The following is an 18,000-nucleotide window of genomic DNA, read 5'->3' on the forward strand; positions in this document are numbered from 1 at the left end:
TCAAACATGCGGTTCAAGATCTGGAGGCATTTTACCATGAACTGGCAGCTAATACCACCTGCAAGAATTTGGGGCCTCCTAAACAACAACTAAAAAAGACTGCACGCTGTCATTGATGCTAAATGACGCAATACACAGTATTGGGTATTGGGTATGCAGACTTTTGAACAGGGGTCAGTAAATTTTTTTTCTTTGTTGCCATGTTTGTTTTATGATTCTGCCATTCTCTTATGACCTACAGTTGAATGTGAATCCCATAAGAAATAACATGTTTTGCCTGCTCGCTCATGTTTTCTTTAGAAATGGTACATATATTACCAATTCTCCAAGGGTATGCAACCTTTTCAGCAGAACTGTATCCTCAAACCTCAATTTCTCATAAAACATTATTTTTCTGTGTGATGCTACAAATGTTTGCTCACTCATAGTTTCTTTACAAATTGTACCAATTCTCCAAGGGTATGCAAACTTTCGAGCACAAATGTACATATAGATTTCGAAAATACTCACATCTACTCTGCTCTGATGCTGTTTGGTCATCTGGTCTTGGATCTTCAGTCTGCGAAGGAGCTCTTTGAAGCCAACCATTGGAACAGGGATAAACCTGTATGGTAATAAAACAATACTGTTGTAATCACTGTAAAATGTAAAAGGTTCACTTGTGTAGCAGGTTGTTTGAGAAGGGAATGGACTGCTCTTTCTGGCTTTTAATAGTCAAGAATGAGTTGTTACTCGTGTCGGCGAACAAATTCATTATTTGTTTGCAAGGTGGGACTATTCAACTGGAAATACATTTCAGATCATATGAACATTAACAACTGATTCACATCGAACTACTTACTTGTCAGCATCAGGGTTGTCCACTTTCGCCTGTTCCCAAATGATAGGATCCACACCTGAAACAAAGTATAACATTGAACTACACCAGGAAACAACCAGTGAAGTAGTTCTGTTTTGTACCAGTAGAAGTGAGGTGCACTAGAACATGAGGCGGAGACACATACCTGCAGGTGGGTTAGCAAGCAGCTGTTTGAGTTGAGCGGGTGAAAGTTCAGTTCGCGTAACAGACATGAACACCCCTAACTGTGCAAGCTGAGCCTTGATGTTGGCCTGCTCCACATAGCTGAAGAGTGTTGTGGCTGGAATCCTCTTAGATGTGCCGTTGGGAGAACGCTCTACAATGTAGATCACCACCTCGGTCCTGAAAACGGACATACAGACATTTAGAGCGTTACACAGACAATTATATAGAGCATCTACTACATGCGTTATGGTAAGACTTAAAATTCAGGTATGCTAGTTTCAACCTGGAGAAAAAGGAATACACAATATGGGAAGACTTCTAGCGATTATATATGCCAATTCCCAACTCTCTCTTTAAACCAAAACAGTGTTTAAAAAACAAAGGTGTCACAGGTTACAATGGAAACATTGCTACAGCCACTCACTGGTCATCAGGTAGGGCCTTGACTCCCTCTACGTTGACAGTAAGGGTCTGATTCCCTCCCAGCACCTTGTGAAGAGACTCGACTAGCTGTTGCTGCTGGTTACGGATATCAGCCTCCTTCTTATTGAGGGCCAGGACCACCAGACCATCCTCATCCTTACTCCCTGGGATGCAGCTGTATCCCACCGCCTGCAAAAACAGACAGACTTAAGTAACCAACCATTTGTTAGAGCTTTGCTAATCAATTGTAGCAAGCCAACATGTCATAGTCAATTGAACTCTGAAGCACTGGTCTGAAGAACAAAGGATGAGTAACCAGAACCTGGTCAATGTGATGACTAGTTTTCAAGATTAAAGAGCTACATTCATCCACAAGGTGTTCAGGCGAGGCATTACCTTAAACCTGCAGAAAGGGTTCTCCTGTGTGAAGTCCACAGGGGGGAGTTGGTTGTTGAAGTAGCCTTTGCCCGTTCCCCAGAAGGCCTGGAGCTGGTTCCACTTGGCTAGGATGCCGTCCCTCTCATCCCCCAGAAGGGTGGGGGCAGACAGGGCGTTAGCTGTGTAGACGAGCTGATTAGACTGGGCCGGGACCTGCTGCCCAAACAGGCCTCCTACATAGCACAAGTCAAACAAAACTTAACACAGTCCTTCTAAATGCCATACCATACCATACCATCTTCTTCCGCTTATCAGGTGCCGTGTCGCGGGGGCAGCAGTCTAAGCAGGGATGCCCAGACTTCCCTCTCCCCAGACACTTCCTCTAGCTCTTCCGGGGGGACACCGAGGCGTTCCCAGGCCAGCCGGGAGACATAGTCCCTCCAGCGTGTCCTAGGTCTTCCCCGGGGTCTCATCCAAAAAAGATGCCCAAGCCACCTCAGCTGACCCCTCTCGATGTGGAGGAGCAGTGGCTCTACTCTGAGCTCCTCCCGGGTGACCGAGCTTCTCACCCTATCTCTAAGGGATCGCCCGGCCACCCTGCGGAGAAAGCTCATTTCGGCTGCCGGTATCCGGGATCTTGTCCTTTCGGTCATGACCCAAAGCTCATGACCATAGGTGAGAGTAGGAACGTAGATTGACTGGTAAATCGAGAGCTTCGCCTTGCGGCTCAGCTCTTTCTTCACCACGACAGGCCGATACATCTGCATTACTGCAGAAGCTGCACCGATCCGTCTGTCAATCTCCCGTTCCATCCTTCCCTCACTCGTGAACAAGACCCCTAGATACTTAAACTCCTCCACCTGAGGCAGGCACTCTCCACCAACCTGAAGTGGGCAAGCCACCCTTTTCCAACTGAGGACCATGGCCTCGGATTTGGAGGTACTGATTTTCATCCCCACCGCTTCACACTCGGCTGCAAACCGTCCCAGCGCATGCTGAAGGCCCTGGTTAGAAGGGGCCAACACGACAACATCATCTGCAAAGAGCAGAGACGAAATTGTGTGGTCCCCAAACCTGACACCCTCCGGCCCCTGGCTGCGCCTAGAAATTCTGTCCATAAAAATGACGAACAGAACCGGTGACAAAGGACACCCCTGCCGGAGTCCAACATGCACTGGGAACAAGTCTGACTTACTGCCGGCAATGCGGACCAAGCTCCTGCTTCGGTTGTACAGGGACCTGACAGCCCTTAGCAAAGGACCCAGGACCCCATATTCCCCAAGCACCCTCCACAAGATGCCGCGAGGGACACAGTCGAATGCCTTCTCCAAATCCACAAAACACATGTGGATTGGTTGGGCAAACTCCCATGAACCCTCCAACACCCTGTAGAGGGTATAGAGCTGGTCCAGTGTTCCACGGCCCGGACGAAAACCACACTGTTCCTCCTGAATCCGAGGTTCTACTATCGGCCGTATTCTCCTCTCCAGAACCCTGGCATAGACTTTCCCGGGGAGGCTGAGAATGTGATCCCCCTATAGTTGGAACACACCCTCCGGTCCCCCTTCTTAAAAAGAGGGACCACCACCCCGGTCTGCCATCCCAGAGGCACTGTCCCCGACCGCCACGCGATGTTGCACAGGCGTGTCAGCCAAGACAGCCCCACAACATCCAGAGACTTGAGGTACTCAGGGCGGATCTCATCCACCCCCGGTGCCTTGCCACCGAGGAGTTTCTTGACCACCTCAGTGACTTCAGCCCGGGTGATGGACGAGTCCACCTCTGAGCCCTCATCCTCTGCTTCCTCAATGGAAGACGTGACAGCGGGATTGAGGAGATCCTCGAAGTACTCCTTCCACCGCCCAACGACATCCTCAGTTGAGGTCAACAGCTGCCCACCTCTACTGTAAACAGCGTTGGTAGGGCACTGTTTCCCTCTCCTGAGGCGCCAGATGGTTTGCCAGAATCTCTTCGAGGCCAGCCGATAGTCCTTCTCCATGGCCTCACCGAACTCCTCCCAGGCCCGAGTTTTTGCCTCCACAACCACCCGGGCTACAGCCCGCATGGCCTGTCGGTACCCGTCAGCTGCGTCAGGAGTCCCACAAGCCAACCAGGCTTGATAGGACTCCTTCAGCTTGACGGCATCCCTTACTTCCGGTGTCCACCACCGGGTTCGGGGATTGCCGCCTCGACAGGCACCGGAGACCTTACGGCCACAGCTCCGAGCGGCCGCTTCGACAATGGCGGTGGAGAACATGGTCCACTCGGACTCAATATCTCCAGCCTCCCTCGGGATCCAGTCGAAGCTCTGCCGGAGGTGGGAGTTAAAGATCTCTCTGACAGGAGACTCGGCCAGACGTTCCCAGCAGACCCTTACAGTACTCTTGGGCCTGCCGAGTCTGTCCAGCTTCCTCCCCCGCCATCGGATCCAACTCACCACCAGGTGGTGATCAGTTGACAGCTCCGCCCCTCTCTTCACCAGAGTGTCCAAGACATACGACCGCAGGTCAGATGAGACGACAACAAAGTCGATCATCGACCTGCGGCCTAGGGTGTCCTGGTGCCACGGGCACTGATGGACACCCTTATGCTTGAACATGGTGTTCGTTATGGACAAACTGTGACTAGCACAGAAGTCCAATAACTGAACACCACTCGGGTTCAGATCAGGGGGGCCGTTCCTCCCAATCACGCCCCTCCAGGTGTCACTGTCGTTGCCCACGTGGGCGTTGAAGTCCCCCAGTAGAACAATAGAGTGCCCAGTCGGAGCACTTTCCAGCACCCCTCCCAGAGACTCCAAGAAGGTCAGGTACTCTGCACTGCCGTTCGGCCCGTAGGCACAAACAACAGTGAGAGACCTATCCCCGACCCGTAGGCGCAGGGAACGACCCTCTCGTTCACCGGGGTAAACTCCAACACATGGCGGCAGAGCTGGGGAGCTATAAGCAAACCCACACCAGCCCGCCGCCTCTCACCATGGGCAACTCCAGAGTGGTGAAGAGTCCATCCTCTCTCAAGGAGTGTGGTTCAAGAGCCCAAGCCGTGCGTAGAGGTGATCCCGACTACCTCTAATCGGAACCTCTCAACCTCACGCACTAACTCAGGCTCCTTCCCCGCCAGCGAGGTGACATTCCACGTCCCTAGAGCTAGTTTCCGTGTCCAGAGATCGGGTTGTCTAGGCCCTTGCCTTCGACTGCCGCCCGATCCTCTTCGCACCGGCCCCTTATGGTCCCTCCTGTGGGTGGTGAGCCCACGGGAGGGCGGCCCCACGTCGCCCGTTCGGGCTGAGCCCGGCCGGGCCCCATGGGGGAAGGCCCGGCCACCAGGCGCTCACATACGAGCCCCAACCCCATGGCAAAAATAGAGTTGCCTTCTTGCAAAACAACTTGTTTAGTTTGAATTTAGAATACTCCAAGGGGCTGTTTCAACAGTCTATACATTTTTTGAGAAGTCTCAAATCCTTGAATGTCCTCTTTCCTAATGGGTTAAAGCAAGGAGAGGACCTAAGGAATTGAGGAAGGACCTCTGAGATTTATCCCCACTATAGTAAACTCCCAGCTACCTCTTTTGCATAACTTCTTACCTTGCTGCTGCTGTGGTTGGATATTAAAACCCCCAAATCCACCTCCTAGAGTTGTCCCCAGACCAGTTCCAAACCCAGCTGTAGCAGTGGTGCCAGTTCCAAGCCCAGAAGAGAACCCGAAGCCCTTGTTCTGGGTGTTACCAAACAGTCCTCCTGGAAGGAGAGAACAATATCATGACAATCCCAAAGGACAATGTTATGATTTGATGCGTATTTCTGGGAGAGTCTTGGTCAGAATCTACAGAGAAAAATAGGACGCTAGCATCAAAAGAGGCTCTGCTGAGATAAAATGGTATGGTATAGTGAACCATCTAGTGGTTGCCAAGCAGAATAGCAGGAGGGCAAGCAAAGAGGGCAGTGTCCAGCCCTGCCCACCACCAGGCATCAGGCTTGGCACCATAGTCCTGACCTGTTGTACTTGTGGGAGCAGCAAAGCTGAAAGTGGATCCAGGCGCAGCAGCTGACGTAGTGGTCGTCCCAAAACCACCAAAAGCACCTGAGCAACACAAACCAGACAATCAGAAAGGGGTGAAACCATTGGTGTATAGAAAATGGATTAGGTTCATGGAAATGGAGGAGGGCACAGAGACCAATGGGTTTCTAAGAAAGATCTCTATTGGAGTGGGTGAAAAAATAAATCAAGAGTGGAGAGAAATACTCGATACACAATACTGGGCATATTGTGAAGGCCTAAAAGATTCAGAAGGTGATAAACATTACATTCCACAAAACAATCTAGCAGAGCCTTTCCAAAATCAGTCCTCAGGGCAAAACAGTCTATCAAAGGAAGTGTTGACAAAGACTGTTTTAACAGATTGCGTATGAATCCATAAAAGACGAAACAGTGGAAAACACCTGAAGCTTAACATCGGAAGATGAGCATTTAAGATGAGCATGGAGTGAGATAAAAATAAATGTGAAAATAAGAAAAAATGTAAATGGGAAGAATGTGCTGTATGCACATACAGGACTAATTAACAGAGTGATAAATGAAGTAGAAACATTTTAAAGGCAACTACCTGTGCTAGCCAGGGTATTACCAGAATTGAACACAGTTGCGGTGGTAGCCGCACCAAAGCCCCAACATTAAAGATGACCACAGTCGCATTGAGCACTGCCGCATTTAATCCAAACTCCCCAGAATTAAACCCACCAGCTGTGGTGCCTCCGGCTCCCAGCCCCCCAAATCCTGCAGCCAGCAGGCAGACAGCAATGGAGAGGTTCATAGGACAGTTAGTGTAGAGAAAAGTACAGTGACAATTCAAAGACTGATGGTCAAACTACCTTCAGTGGCCACTTTACTGCGTGATGCTATGAAGTCACCATGGACCAAAAGCCCTAAGGAATGTTTTCAGCACCTTGTTTCAGGCCATATACATATACTTACAAAGCATGTAGAGGTCTGTCATTTTTATCATAGGTACTCTTCAACAGTGAGAGACCGAATCAAAAAAAAATATCCAGAAAATCACATTGCATGATTTTTAAGTAATTAATTTGCATTTTATTGCATGACATAAGTATTTGATCACCTACCAACCAGTAAGAATTCCGGTTCTCACAGACCTGTTAGGGTTTCTTAAAGAAAAACTACTGTTCTCCACTCATTACCTGTATTAACTGCACCTGTTTGAACTCGTTACCTGTATAAGACACCTGTCCACACACTCAAACCTCTCCACAATGGCCAAGACCAGAGAACTGTGTAAGGACATCAGAGATAAAATTGTAGACCCGCACAAGGCTGGGATGGGCTACAGGACAATAGGCAAGTGGCTTGGTGAGAAAGCAACAACTGTTGGCGCAATGATTAGAAAAGGGAAAAAAGTTCAAGATGACGCTCAATCTCCCTCGGCCTGGGGCTACATGCAAGATCTCACCTCGTGGGGCAAAGACCATCTGGATGATCCAGAGGAGGAATGGGAGAAGGTCATGTGGTCTGATAAGACAAAAATAGAGCTTTTTGGTCTAAACTCCACTCGCCGTGTTAGGAAAAAGAAGGACGAGTACCAACCCAAGAACACCATCCCAACAGTGAAGCTTGGAGGTGGAAACATCATTATTTGGGGATGCTTTTCAAAGGGGACAGGATGACTGCACCGTATTGAGGGGAGGATGGATGGGGCCATGGATCGAGAGATCTTGGCCAACAACCTCCTTCCCTCAGTAAGAGCATTGAAGATGGGTCGTGGCTGGGTCTTCCAGCATGACAACGACCCGAAACACACAGCCAGGGCAACTAAGGAGTGGCTCCGTAAGAAGCATCTCAAGGTCCTGGAGTGGCCTAGCCAGTCTCCAGATCTGAATAGAAATATTTGGAATAGAAAATATTTGGAGGGAGCTGAAAGTCAGTATTGCCCAGCAACAGCCCCGAAACCTGAAGGATCTGGAGAAGGTCTGTATGGAGGAGTGGGCCAAAATCCCTGCTGCAGTGTGTGCAAACCTGGTCAAGAACTACAGGAAACGTATGATCCCTGTAATTGCAAACAAAGGTTTCTGTACCAAATATTAAAGTTCTGCTTTTCTGATGTATCAAATACTTATGTCATGCAATAAAATGCTAATTAATTACTTAAAAGGAACCCCGAATAGTACGACATGTTTGCCTTATAAGATAACATGGGCGTCAGCAATAAAAAAGGTGGTACAAAAACACTCCAAATGTTAAAAAAGCTGAAAATCCGTTCACTCGTAGGCCGCCATGTTTATGTATGTCTCAATGCATTCTAGGTAGTGACGTGTAAAGGTTGTAACAGCTGCGCTGCATCTAGTGATTTTCCAACGTACCAGCTAAGTTTTGACAGTAGACCTACAGTAACAGCGAGATGAACACATCTGCCATTCACCCTTTTCAGTTTGAACCCGAGCGCACCGTAGGCTTAAATCAGGAGAATAACGCGGAAGATGGTAGGCCTACTCAAGAGTTACATGATGAAAATGAAGACTATCAGAGAGTTGAGGAAGCGAGAGTGGGGCAAAACCGTTGGCATCTGTGCGGCAACTGCTTGCCAATGCCAAGCGAGAGGGTTTGCTGTAAAGCGCTCCACTTTTTGTCCAGGGTAGGCTATATCGATCTTATTATCGATATAAATAATTTCCTAATCATTAACGCCGTCGTTTGCTTAATGAGAATATACAGTAAAATGCTAAAACAAGATGCTTTGATTATATTTACAGATACTCCGTGTATCACAGCACATGAAAACTTTAACACAGTTTGGCTCAATCGAGATGTTTTCTGGGCTGCCCTCGTCAGCCTCCCTGACCGGCATAGTGCTGGTCTACCAAATCGGAACCAGGTCACTAATAGGCAAGTCAAACATGAACAGGTTTACCTGATCCGTTTTTACTGGGTAGTTCACATCTGCTGGCCACTGTACAGCTGCATCCGACTGGTTTACATCCATCTGTGTTGCTGCATTGGTCATACTTGGCGAACACTGTACAGTTATGAATTCATTAACAACATCTGGTGGATTATCGGTAACCTCCATGATTGGTGGTGTCCAATGATTCGTCTTCCATGACTGAAACTGTAGGAGCGGATTGTTTACATCCTAGCAGGAGAGTGTCCAGAGTCTCTTGCCTTAGACGTTTTTAGCGCGGCTTTCACTCGCTATGTGCGGAGGTTTAGGCTCCTTGTGGGGGAAAATTGAAGACACAGCATTTGGTTTTAGTCTTCGCTTTTAACCAGCAGCCCCTGTGAGCTCTTTTAGCCGACTTAATGCCTCAAATGCATCAGGGCTGAAGTGGCGTGAACACAGCCGTGGGTCTTTAGGGAGTTGTACTCGTCCACAAGCAACTTCCCACTGTTTTCTTATTATCTTCTCGTGAAGAAAGCAGTGGAGGCTTACACTACTTCCTTCGTTGCCTTTGGACTGGAAATTACAACCAAATGCTGCACAATGCGGCATTATATTCACTTTTCATTTTTTGCTACTGTTAAACTTAGCGCCAATAGCTCACCTCTCAATCTGAACACAACCATTACACTTCATCGACCCAGAATGCATTTCGAACGCAAAAATAATGGCTGCCTCCGTAGTTCAAAATCTGTATTTCAATGTGAGGATTTTTTAAATAACGTAAATATTTTATGTATTTCTAACTATTTTTTTGTAGGAGAGAGCAATTGTAGCATATTTAGGCCTATGTATCTTAATAGTCAGGGTTCCTTTTAAAAATCATACAATGTGATTTTCTGGATTTTTGTTTTAGATTACATCACTCACAGTTGAAGAGTACCTATAATAAAAATTACAGACTTGCTTTGTAAGTGGGAAAACCTGCAAAATCAGCAATGTATCAGTGTATCAATTACTTGTCCTCCCCACTGTGCTTCTCCCCAGCTCCTACTTGAGTCTGAAACCTGGATTACTTGGAGCTACAGTCTTGTGGGTCAGTTGCCTGCGTTAGCCACACTGTTTTGAAATACTAATTTGGTTGGAAACATTCTTTTTAAGACAAAACTATTCCTGTGAGGGATGAGACAGATAATCAGCTAACACATAGTGAAAAGTGGAGCAGGAACTGTCCCCTCCCTCACGTGAGACTAACATAAATATTAAATACCTGAATAGAATTTCTGATATGAACATTCTACATCACATTAACAAGCTAGCTCACAACGGACAAAAGATTCCACTTCACTCACAGTGCCTTGTCACAATACCTGGTACACGATCTTGGACCATGCAACAGAGCAAGGTCAAAGATTAGTAACCTGGATGCCGATCTGGCTAAACAGTTGTAGTGGTTTCAGTGAAAGTAGTCAATGCAATGTAGTCAAACCATGATGTATTGGCTATTGACTGTCCCAATCTTACCTGTGGTGGTGGTGCCAAAGCCACCAAAACCAGCAGGGGTAGACGCGGTTGTGGTTGTACCAAAACCAGGGGTTGCAAGACCTGTAGAAGCCAGGAAGACAAACTGAATGCATTAGTCTTTACAATTGGGAACAGTCTTTGCATCATGGAAAGACAAAAACAAACAGATCAGGGAAAGAACAGAAGTACGAGCATGGGTAGATAGAGAAACATTTCCCAGGAGTTTAAAATTAATCGGTCTTGCCTTGAGTCTTGCCCAAAGCAATATTTGTACTGCACCTCTGAGTCTGAGAACATTTACTGATGCTTTGTTTTGTTCCCTTAGGTCAAAGACCTATTCTAGACACAACAGACCCCAAGCCATGACAGCTACAAGAACACTTGCCAACTCGACAAGGAGGGAAATACTTTCTCATGCTCCACCAAATTTGTCAGTCCTATTATTGTTTTATCCTTGAGCCTCTCGTAAGAAGCTGGCAGTGATCTGCTTTAATAGCAATCATAAAAGGTAATTCACAGCCAAAATACAAAAGTAAACAGCTGGGGGATGAAGCACCCTCCTTTATTTAGCATATGCTTATGAAACTGCAGCATAAATATTCTATTAGTCCCTGACTACGTTGAACTCTGCTACCATTTACTCAGTCTGGGATTCAACAAAGCATCTACGACAGTTGACGTTCGAAAGCAAGCAACCTAGATTAATGGCTGACGATTAATTCTACTTGACAAGAATGATTATTTGGGAATGTGGAAACAGCTGTGTCTAGAAAATGAGCAGAGATATGAACTTACTACCAAATCCAGATGAGGCAGTGGTGGTGGTCGTGGCAAAGCCAAAAGCTGAAGGTGCTGTTGTTTTGGCAGCAAATGAACCAAATGAAAATCCGGAAGTGCCTTGACCAACAACAAAATATGTAGTCAGACAGTGGAATGATATGAATGGATAAAGCGCATGAAGAATACAAAATGTTAATTACGGGCTGACTAATATGCCAAAAAGAAGATTAGTAATGATTGTCTGAGTTCATGTGACTACGGGGTATATTATATCCGTAGTAGTCATTAATGTCTATGAATATGAATGTCTATGAATATGCTAAATAAAGAAAGAACGCCTTCTTGTAGTTCGAGTCAAAATAACGCATTTATTACGACCTGTTTAACAAATGAACTTTGAGGGCAGTGTCGACATAACAGCCTAATGCTATTAACATTCCTGATGGCTAGACTATAGGAAGAAAATTGCATATCGCAAAAAAATAAAACGTGAGCGACTGTTACCCAAAACGAGTTAGGGTTTAGGTAACAGTATGAAATGAGTTTAGGTACCAGTACAAAATTACTATTTGTATTTAACTACAGTACAGTACCGCCGTATAGCTGCTCGCTTTACTGGCAAAGCAAACTAGCTGGCAATTTAGCTAGCTAACTGAATGTATTTGAAGGCTTACAAATACGTTCACGTTCTACAGTGTATTCTCCATTTATGGGCGGAAACATCTGACGTGAGAGTGGAAATATTTTTGGGAAGAAATTAATGTTGCTAACTAGTTTACTTACCATCACCTGGCTATCTAGCTAGATAACGCGTTAGATACGCAGTAAAAACGGCTGCTTGTTTACTGGTGTTTTGTTTTATTCGTAGTAGCGTACATAAATAAACCTCAACCATTAGTCTAGTGCAATGCCAGCTTCGGTTATTAAGAGAAATACGTTTTGTTACAAAATTCCAGAGTTCTACAGAGAAATATCTCCTTACTTGCAGGGTTGGTACCAGCGCCGCCAAAGTTGAAGGCCATGACTATTCCTGTTCACACAGCCAAATGTGTCCGTGCAGAAAACACGTTCCCTTTCGGTTGATCCACTTCCGTACAGCAATATGGACGCGCATGCGTCAAGCATATCCGTGAATACTCCTGCCCATAGACATCATATATAAAGGATAGACGTCTCATGGCGCAGTCACTTCCGGCATCACCGGTGGCCATCTTGTCACAGGCAGGCTTCGTGGTACCTGATGTAAGGTGAGTGATCAGCACTAACACAAATACTCTTATCTCGCTGAAACCTTGACGGATTTACAAACGGTTTGGTTTCTTACAAACGTTATTAACGTGGCTATAATTCAGAATGCTTGAAAATGTTGAAATTGCAGCTTTTCTTTTCTAAAAACGTCTAAATCGTGCAGCATAGTTGGATCACGGCTACTTGCGCAAGTTATCAAGGCAGATATCACAAATGAGCTGTTCGATTATAGAGGTTTTACTGACACCAATAACGATTTTATGACAACTAATCTTTTGTCTAAATTACAATATTTGTGGGTGTGGTTGTAGTTATTTGCTGGCTAATAACAATAAGCTTTGAGTGAGACCTATGGCAGCTAACGTTACAGTTTGGCTGCTAACCAGCAAAGTTGCACATGCTTTTCAATCCGGTTGGTTCCTGTGCTGCTTGAAGGACAGCAATATGTCCTGACCTACAGGTTCAGCCAGGACCACTTGGAGCTTCTCTTCAACTCCGTCAGAGCATCTGGTAGGGTTCATAACTTATATTTACCAGCTGCAACACGAAGTTACACAGTGTCAGTAAATGCCTTGTATTTGTTTTCAGTTTTTTGTCGGTCCATATGTTTTTTTTTTACTTTTGGGAACATGTTTTTCTGGAGACATACACCCTAAGACATACACAATACCTGGAAGTGTCTCAAACCATTTTGAGTATTTAGAAAAATGCCTGTGTTTGACTATTTGTTTGCAGAATTTATCAATCACTGATACAGTCTGAATTGTATGATAATGTCATTCAACCTATTTTATGTGGAAAGATCATTCAGGGGGTGGCTAGTTTTTAATTAGTCTTTTTGTAAAAATGTTTTAAGCATAAAAATATTTTAAAGCATGTATTGAATATCTGTGTACTATACTTGTATCTTTCTTATTTATTATTTTTTAAACAATGGCTGGAATAACAACCCTAATGCCAGCCAGTTCAAGTACATCTTTAGGATGTAAAGCTGATGGCCCAGTGTGGGGTTGTTAAACCATGCAGAGGCAATGTGACAGCACAGGGTGACAGAGTCCCTACCAGCTGTCATTGACACCTCTACAAGCCTGTCAGCTGTAGATGTGTCCTCTGCAGTAGGAGGAGAAGATCTTCCATCCCCGTTTGCTGACATTCCTGCCCTAGTACATGATCACAGCTACCTTCCCGTCCACTTCGATGGTCTTGTGGACAACGCTCTCATGTACATTTCAGGTGAAGGCTAACTGAAAGTTGATTTTTTTTTTTCCTATAACCAATAGTCACAATCTGGGGAAAAACAATCTCACGATTGTCCAAAAAGAGAAGTGTTCCCTTAATTTCCCCATGCTTATTAATGATTATTGTTATAAGTTATGATATTACTAACTCAAATTTCAGGATTTGTTGTGCGACAGGCTCTGAAGAAGCTGTCGTGTGATGTCTGCCATGCCAGCATGGTGACAGATGCTGCATCTGCCATCAAGGACCAGAGCTACCACCTGCTGACTTTAAAAAACAATGGAGGTCTGGTGATTCCATCAGAGGGAACCGTGAGGGTTGTCAGGGCAGCACAGTGGGTCATTCGGCAGTCATCAGGCAGTACCAGACGATCACAGCCCATCAAACTGCTTGAGATTGTTTACATTGTCTGAAAAAGGATCAGTTCAGAGGATGTTTGTGTTGGGATAGACAGCCACCACTATAGGCTGTTAAAAATAATTCTTTCCCTGTTTTTGAAGTTAAGGCTGTACCACATCGCCAGAATTACAATCCTCAGCTTACAGAGCAACAACATGCAACAGAAACCTAAACTGTCCTTTTCAAAGGGCATTTAGCCCCAAGGTATGTGTTTTCCAAGGTACTGTCCCTCTTTTACTTCAACGGTAGTGTAGTTCTCTTTACAGCATTTCTTTTTTGGATATTTGTAAAGGGGTACCAATTTTTTTTGTGTGCAAATAAATGTCACTTTTATAATAGTTTAAAAATAGACCATATTTTTTGTAGTCATTCTATATCAGAACCCCTGACATACAATCCAAATGGTCTACAAGTAACATCAGTGTTACCTTTCATTTGATTTCATTTCATTATGCTTCTACTCAAAGAGGTTGCCACACAGTAAGCATTTATTGTCAGCATTTTGTCTGACAAATTCCTATGGGGAGTTTCCATAGGGCATTTACTATACGCATGACCATACCTTGGCAAATAATGGTCTAAAGTACTCAATTCATTCTATATTGATCTGCTTTTGCACACAGCTTCACAAGACCTGGTGCTAGGGCTCGTTGTGTTTCTAAAGTCATATCAAGTGACCTAGAGGCTGAAAATGTGGTCAGTTCAGAGATTGCTTGTTATCCGGCAGAAAGAAAAAACCTGTTGTAATTAAAGAATTATTTATAATAATTTTATTCTTATATAGTACAAAAGTGTATATGTCTTGTTGCCATTCTGTAGCCTATTTATTGATTTAACATAAATACATTGTTTGTATATTCATTACACCTATTTGGTTCAGTTCAAGGATATTTTCATATGGAAGTCCATGTTTTTAATGGTTCATATTTATGCAGTGTCATAACTTCATCTCTGACCATGAAACACAATGTTAGTGAGCGAGCGGCCTGTGGCAAGATGGCCGCCACGTGCGGACGTCGCCCTCCATTGGCCAACAGCGCGGACAAGGTATCTAGCCTTTATATGTCTATGCTCCTGCCTCCCTGGCGACGGGGCTGCTCGAAAGATAGGGGTGGGGCGTTATGTATCTGTCATGTATGGAGGACTAAAAGTGCCACAATTAAATAAATATATACACCATTAAATAATTACTTAAATGTGTCATTAATTAATTAGAATTAAATACATACATGTGTTGTTAAATGTGTCATTAAATAATTCAAATACCAATTCATTTTATGTAAAATACATATATAATTATTTCACTATTTACATTTCATGGTCCTGCGTTGCAGTGCTTCATGAATTACTTAAAACTGTCAAACTGACCCATCAAACTCAGTGGGTGGGGCTAACGCGAATCTAGTCTGATCCATTGCTTTGGTCTGAAGTAGAGTACCTGGATAGAGACGATGGAGGAGCTCCGTGAACTTTCCAGGGAGTTGGTGAGAGACATTTTAAACTTAGCAGAGGATGTAGAAGCAGGACCTGCTGACCCAGAGCATGTAGCTAGTAAAGCAGAGGAACTTATTGAAGTGTTGTGGAGTCATTTCCCCCAATTCTCGACGAAGATATTGACCACAGGGTGATTGCAAATCTAGAAGAAGTTGTCAACCGCTTCTCTGTTACCAGAGCGTATCAGGCCCAACACACACAGGGACCGGGGCGTTTGTCGTTTGACATACACATTGCAGTTCTGGAGCATCAAGTTCTTTGTGGAGTTCCCGCTGGTCAAATTGCAGCAATGTTCGGAGTGTCAAAGAGTACCATCAGGAGGCACATGCAACAATACGGTTTAAGGTATTTACACTAAATTCATGAGTTTTCTGTTCATGAATTGCCGCTCTCATACACTCGGAAAGAATACAACGTTTAAGGTAACATTACTTGATGTTGTGTTTTTCTTGTTTGTACAGAAAGACAGATCTCTATTCAGCTGTGAATGATTAGGAGTTAGACCGTATTGTAAGTGAAATTCACAGAAGTCATCCAAACACCGGCTACAAACTAATGCGTGGTCACCTGAATGCACGAGGTGTGCGTGTTCCAAGATTGTAGACCTACACAAGGCTGGAATGGGCTACAAGACTATCGCCAAGCAGTTTGGTGAGAAGGTGACAACAGTTGGTTCCGATTATTCGCAAATGGAAGGAACACAAAAGAACAGTCAATCTCCCTCGGTCTGGGACTTCATGCAAGAGCTCACCTCATGGAGGTGCAATGATCATGAGAACGTTGAGGAATCAGCCCAGAACTCAACTCAGAATCAACTCAACTCACCGTGTTTGGAGGAATGCTGCCTATGACCCCAAGAAAACCATCCCCACCATCAAACATGGAGGTGGAAACATTATGCTTTGGGGGTGTTTTTCTGCTAAGGGGACAGGACAACTTCACTGCATCAAAGGGACGATTGATGGGGCTATGTGCCGTCAAATCTTGGGTGAGAAGAGAACCTCCTTCCTTCAGCCAGGGCATTGAAAATGGGTCGTGGGTGGGTATTCTAGAATGACAATGACCTAAAACACAGTGTCTCAAGAAGAAGCACATTAAGGTCCTGGAGTGGCCTAGCCAGTCTCTAGACCTTAATCCCATAGAAAATCTGTGGAGGGAGCTGAAGGTTGAGTTGCCAAACGTCAGCCTTGAAACTTTAAGGACTTGGAGAAGATCTGCAAAGAGGAGTGGGACAAAATGTTTTGCAGAGGAGTCTAATACTTATTTCACTCATTAAAATGCAAATCAATTCATAAAATTGGATTTTTGGGGTTTTTATTCTTTCTCTCACTGTTCAAATAAACCTACCATTAAAATTATAGACTGATAATTTCTTTGTCAGTGGGCAAATCAGCAGGGGATAAAAAAAAATAATCCCTCACTGTATGTATTAGATGTAGGGGTGTAGTCCACCAGAACACTTATTTTTTGTCTTTTTTGTAACTCTTTTTTGAATGTGGTGATTTAATTGAAAATATTACAAAGACAACATGCAAAAAATGTTGTGGAAAAATACATGCTTATTTTGAATTGGATGCCAAGAACACCTCTCAAAAACTGCTCAATAGTTTGGGGTCTCCTTTGTTGTATTTTTTGTTTCATAATGCACCAAATATTTTCAATGGATGACAGGTCTGGACTGCAGGCAGGCCAGTTTAGTACCCAGAATCTTTTACTACAAAACCATGCTGTCGAGGCGGTGACGGCAGGGGACCGGCACTGGGGTTACCATGCAAGGGAACGGGGCAGGGGGCTCCAGGCTGGGGATCGGTGCAGGAGCCCTGGTGTGTGGAGCCGGCACCAGTGGCACCCAGTACCCAAGCGTAGAATGTGGAAGTGTCTCTCTTTCCCGCTCTCAATGCTGCAGGGACTCTCTCAAGAGCACCCACGAGTGAGGCAGCAGGGGCTCTACCTCCCACCCCCCCCGAAAACCCCCACAACCGAGAACTTAGGCATGAAGCACAAATAATGAACCCTTGCATTACACAACATGTTCCTGGCATTAAATTCAAAATAGGCATATACAGCTCCGGAAAAAAGTTATAGACCACTGCACCCTTTTCCTTCCTTTTTTTCCCGGAGCTGTATTTTTTAAGAAACAATAAAATTTCTCAGTTTCAACATTTGATATGTTGTCTTTGTGCTATTTTCTAATGAATATAGGGTTTAAATGGTTTGTGTATTACTACATTCGGTTTTTATTTACATTTTACACAGCATCACAACTTTGTGAAATGGGGTTGTACATTTCAGGTAATTAAATGTTGCATTTCAGGTCTTGACTCAAAGTATACATTATTTGTCTGTGGTAACAACAAATATTTGCAAGCTACAATAATACTGCCATACCTACTGTATTACATGCTTAACGATGCAATCATCATGCCATTCATCATATCTCTGTTTAGCTGCTCTGTGGAATCTGTGTCCTTGAATGGCAGGTGCTAAGCAAAAATATTTTTTTCCTGGATAACAGAGAAGAACTGGATTTTTCATTTTGTGCCAGCACTCTGCAGTCAACATCTCTCCCGACGAGGACATTCTGGTCACTACATTCCTCCCATGCA

General features: G+C 44.7%; 1 protein-coding gene across 4 annotated transcripts in view; it reads right to left on the reverse strand.

Moving 5' to 3' along the window:
* The window catches only part of nup54 (nucleoporin 54), a 34,052-nt gene extending 21,928 nt beyond the window's left edge, over positions 1-12,124 (reverse strand). For 2 of the 4 annotated variants that reach the window (XR_003782858.2, XM_010868448.5), the window contains exons 1-11: positions 11,997-12,124; positions 11,030-11,131; positions 10,235-10,315; positions 6,562-6,597; positions 5,818-5,904; positions 5,409-5,561; positions 1,844-2,058; positions 1,449-1,636; positions 1,005-1,201; positions 842-896; positions 511-604 (exon numbers count right to left, since the gene is read on the reverse strand). Coding sequence is in view for 3 of the 4 variants with exons in the window: in XM_010868448.5 (XP_010866750.4) it covers positions 511-604; positions 842-896; positions 1,005-1,201; positions 1,449-1,636; positions 1,844-2,058; positions 5,409-5,561; positions 5,818-5,904; positions 6,562-6,597; positions 10,235-10,315; positions 11,030-11,131; positions 11,997-12,036 (1,248 nt within the window). In the remaining variant the exon portion in view is untranslated. The remainder of the gene's footprint in view (positions 1-510; positions 605-841; positions 897-1,004; positions 1,202-1,448; positions 1,637-1,843; positions 2,059-5,408; positions 5,562-5,817; positions 5,905-6,561; positions 6,598-10,234; positions 10,316-11,029; positions 11,132-11,996) is intronic. The other 2 variants (XM_013133069.4, XM_013133071.4) reach the window with 2 other exon arrangements.
* Between the last annotated feature and the right edge of the window lie 5,876 nt (positions 12,125-18,000).

This window comes from Esox lucius, chromosome 14, assembly GCF_011004845.1.
Source record: "Esox lucius isolate fEsoLuc1 chromosome 14, fEsoLuc1.pri, whole genome shotgun sequence".
Classification (NCBI taxonomy): Eukaryota; Metazoa; Chordata; class Actinopteri; order Esociformes; family Esocidae; genus Esox; species Esox lucius.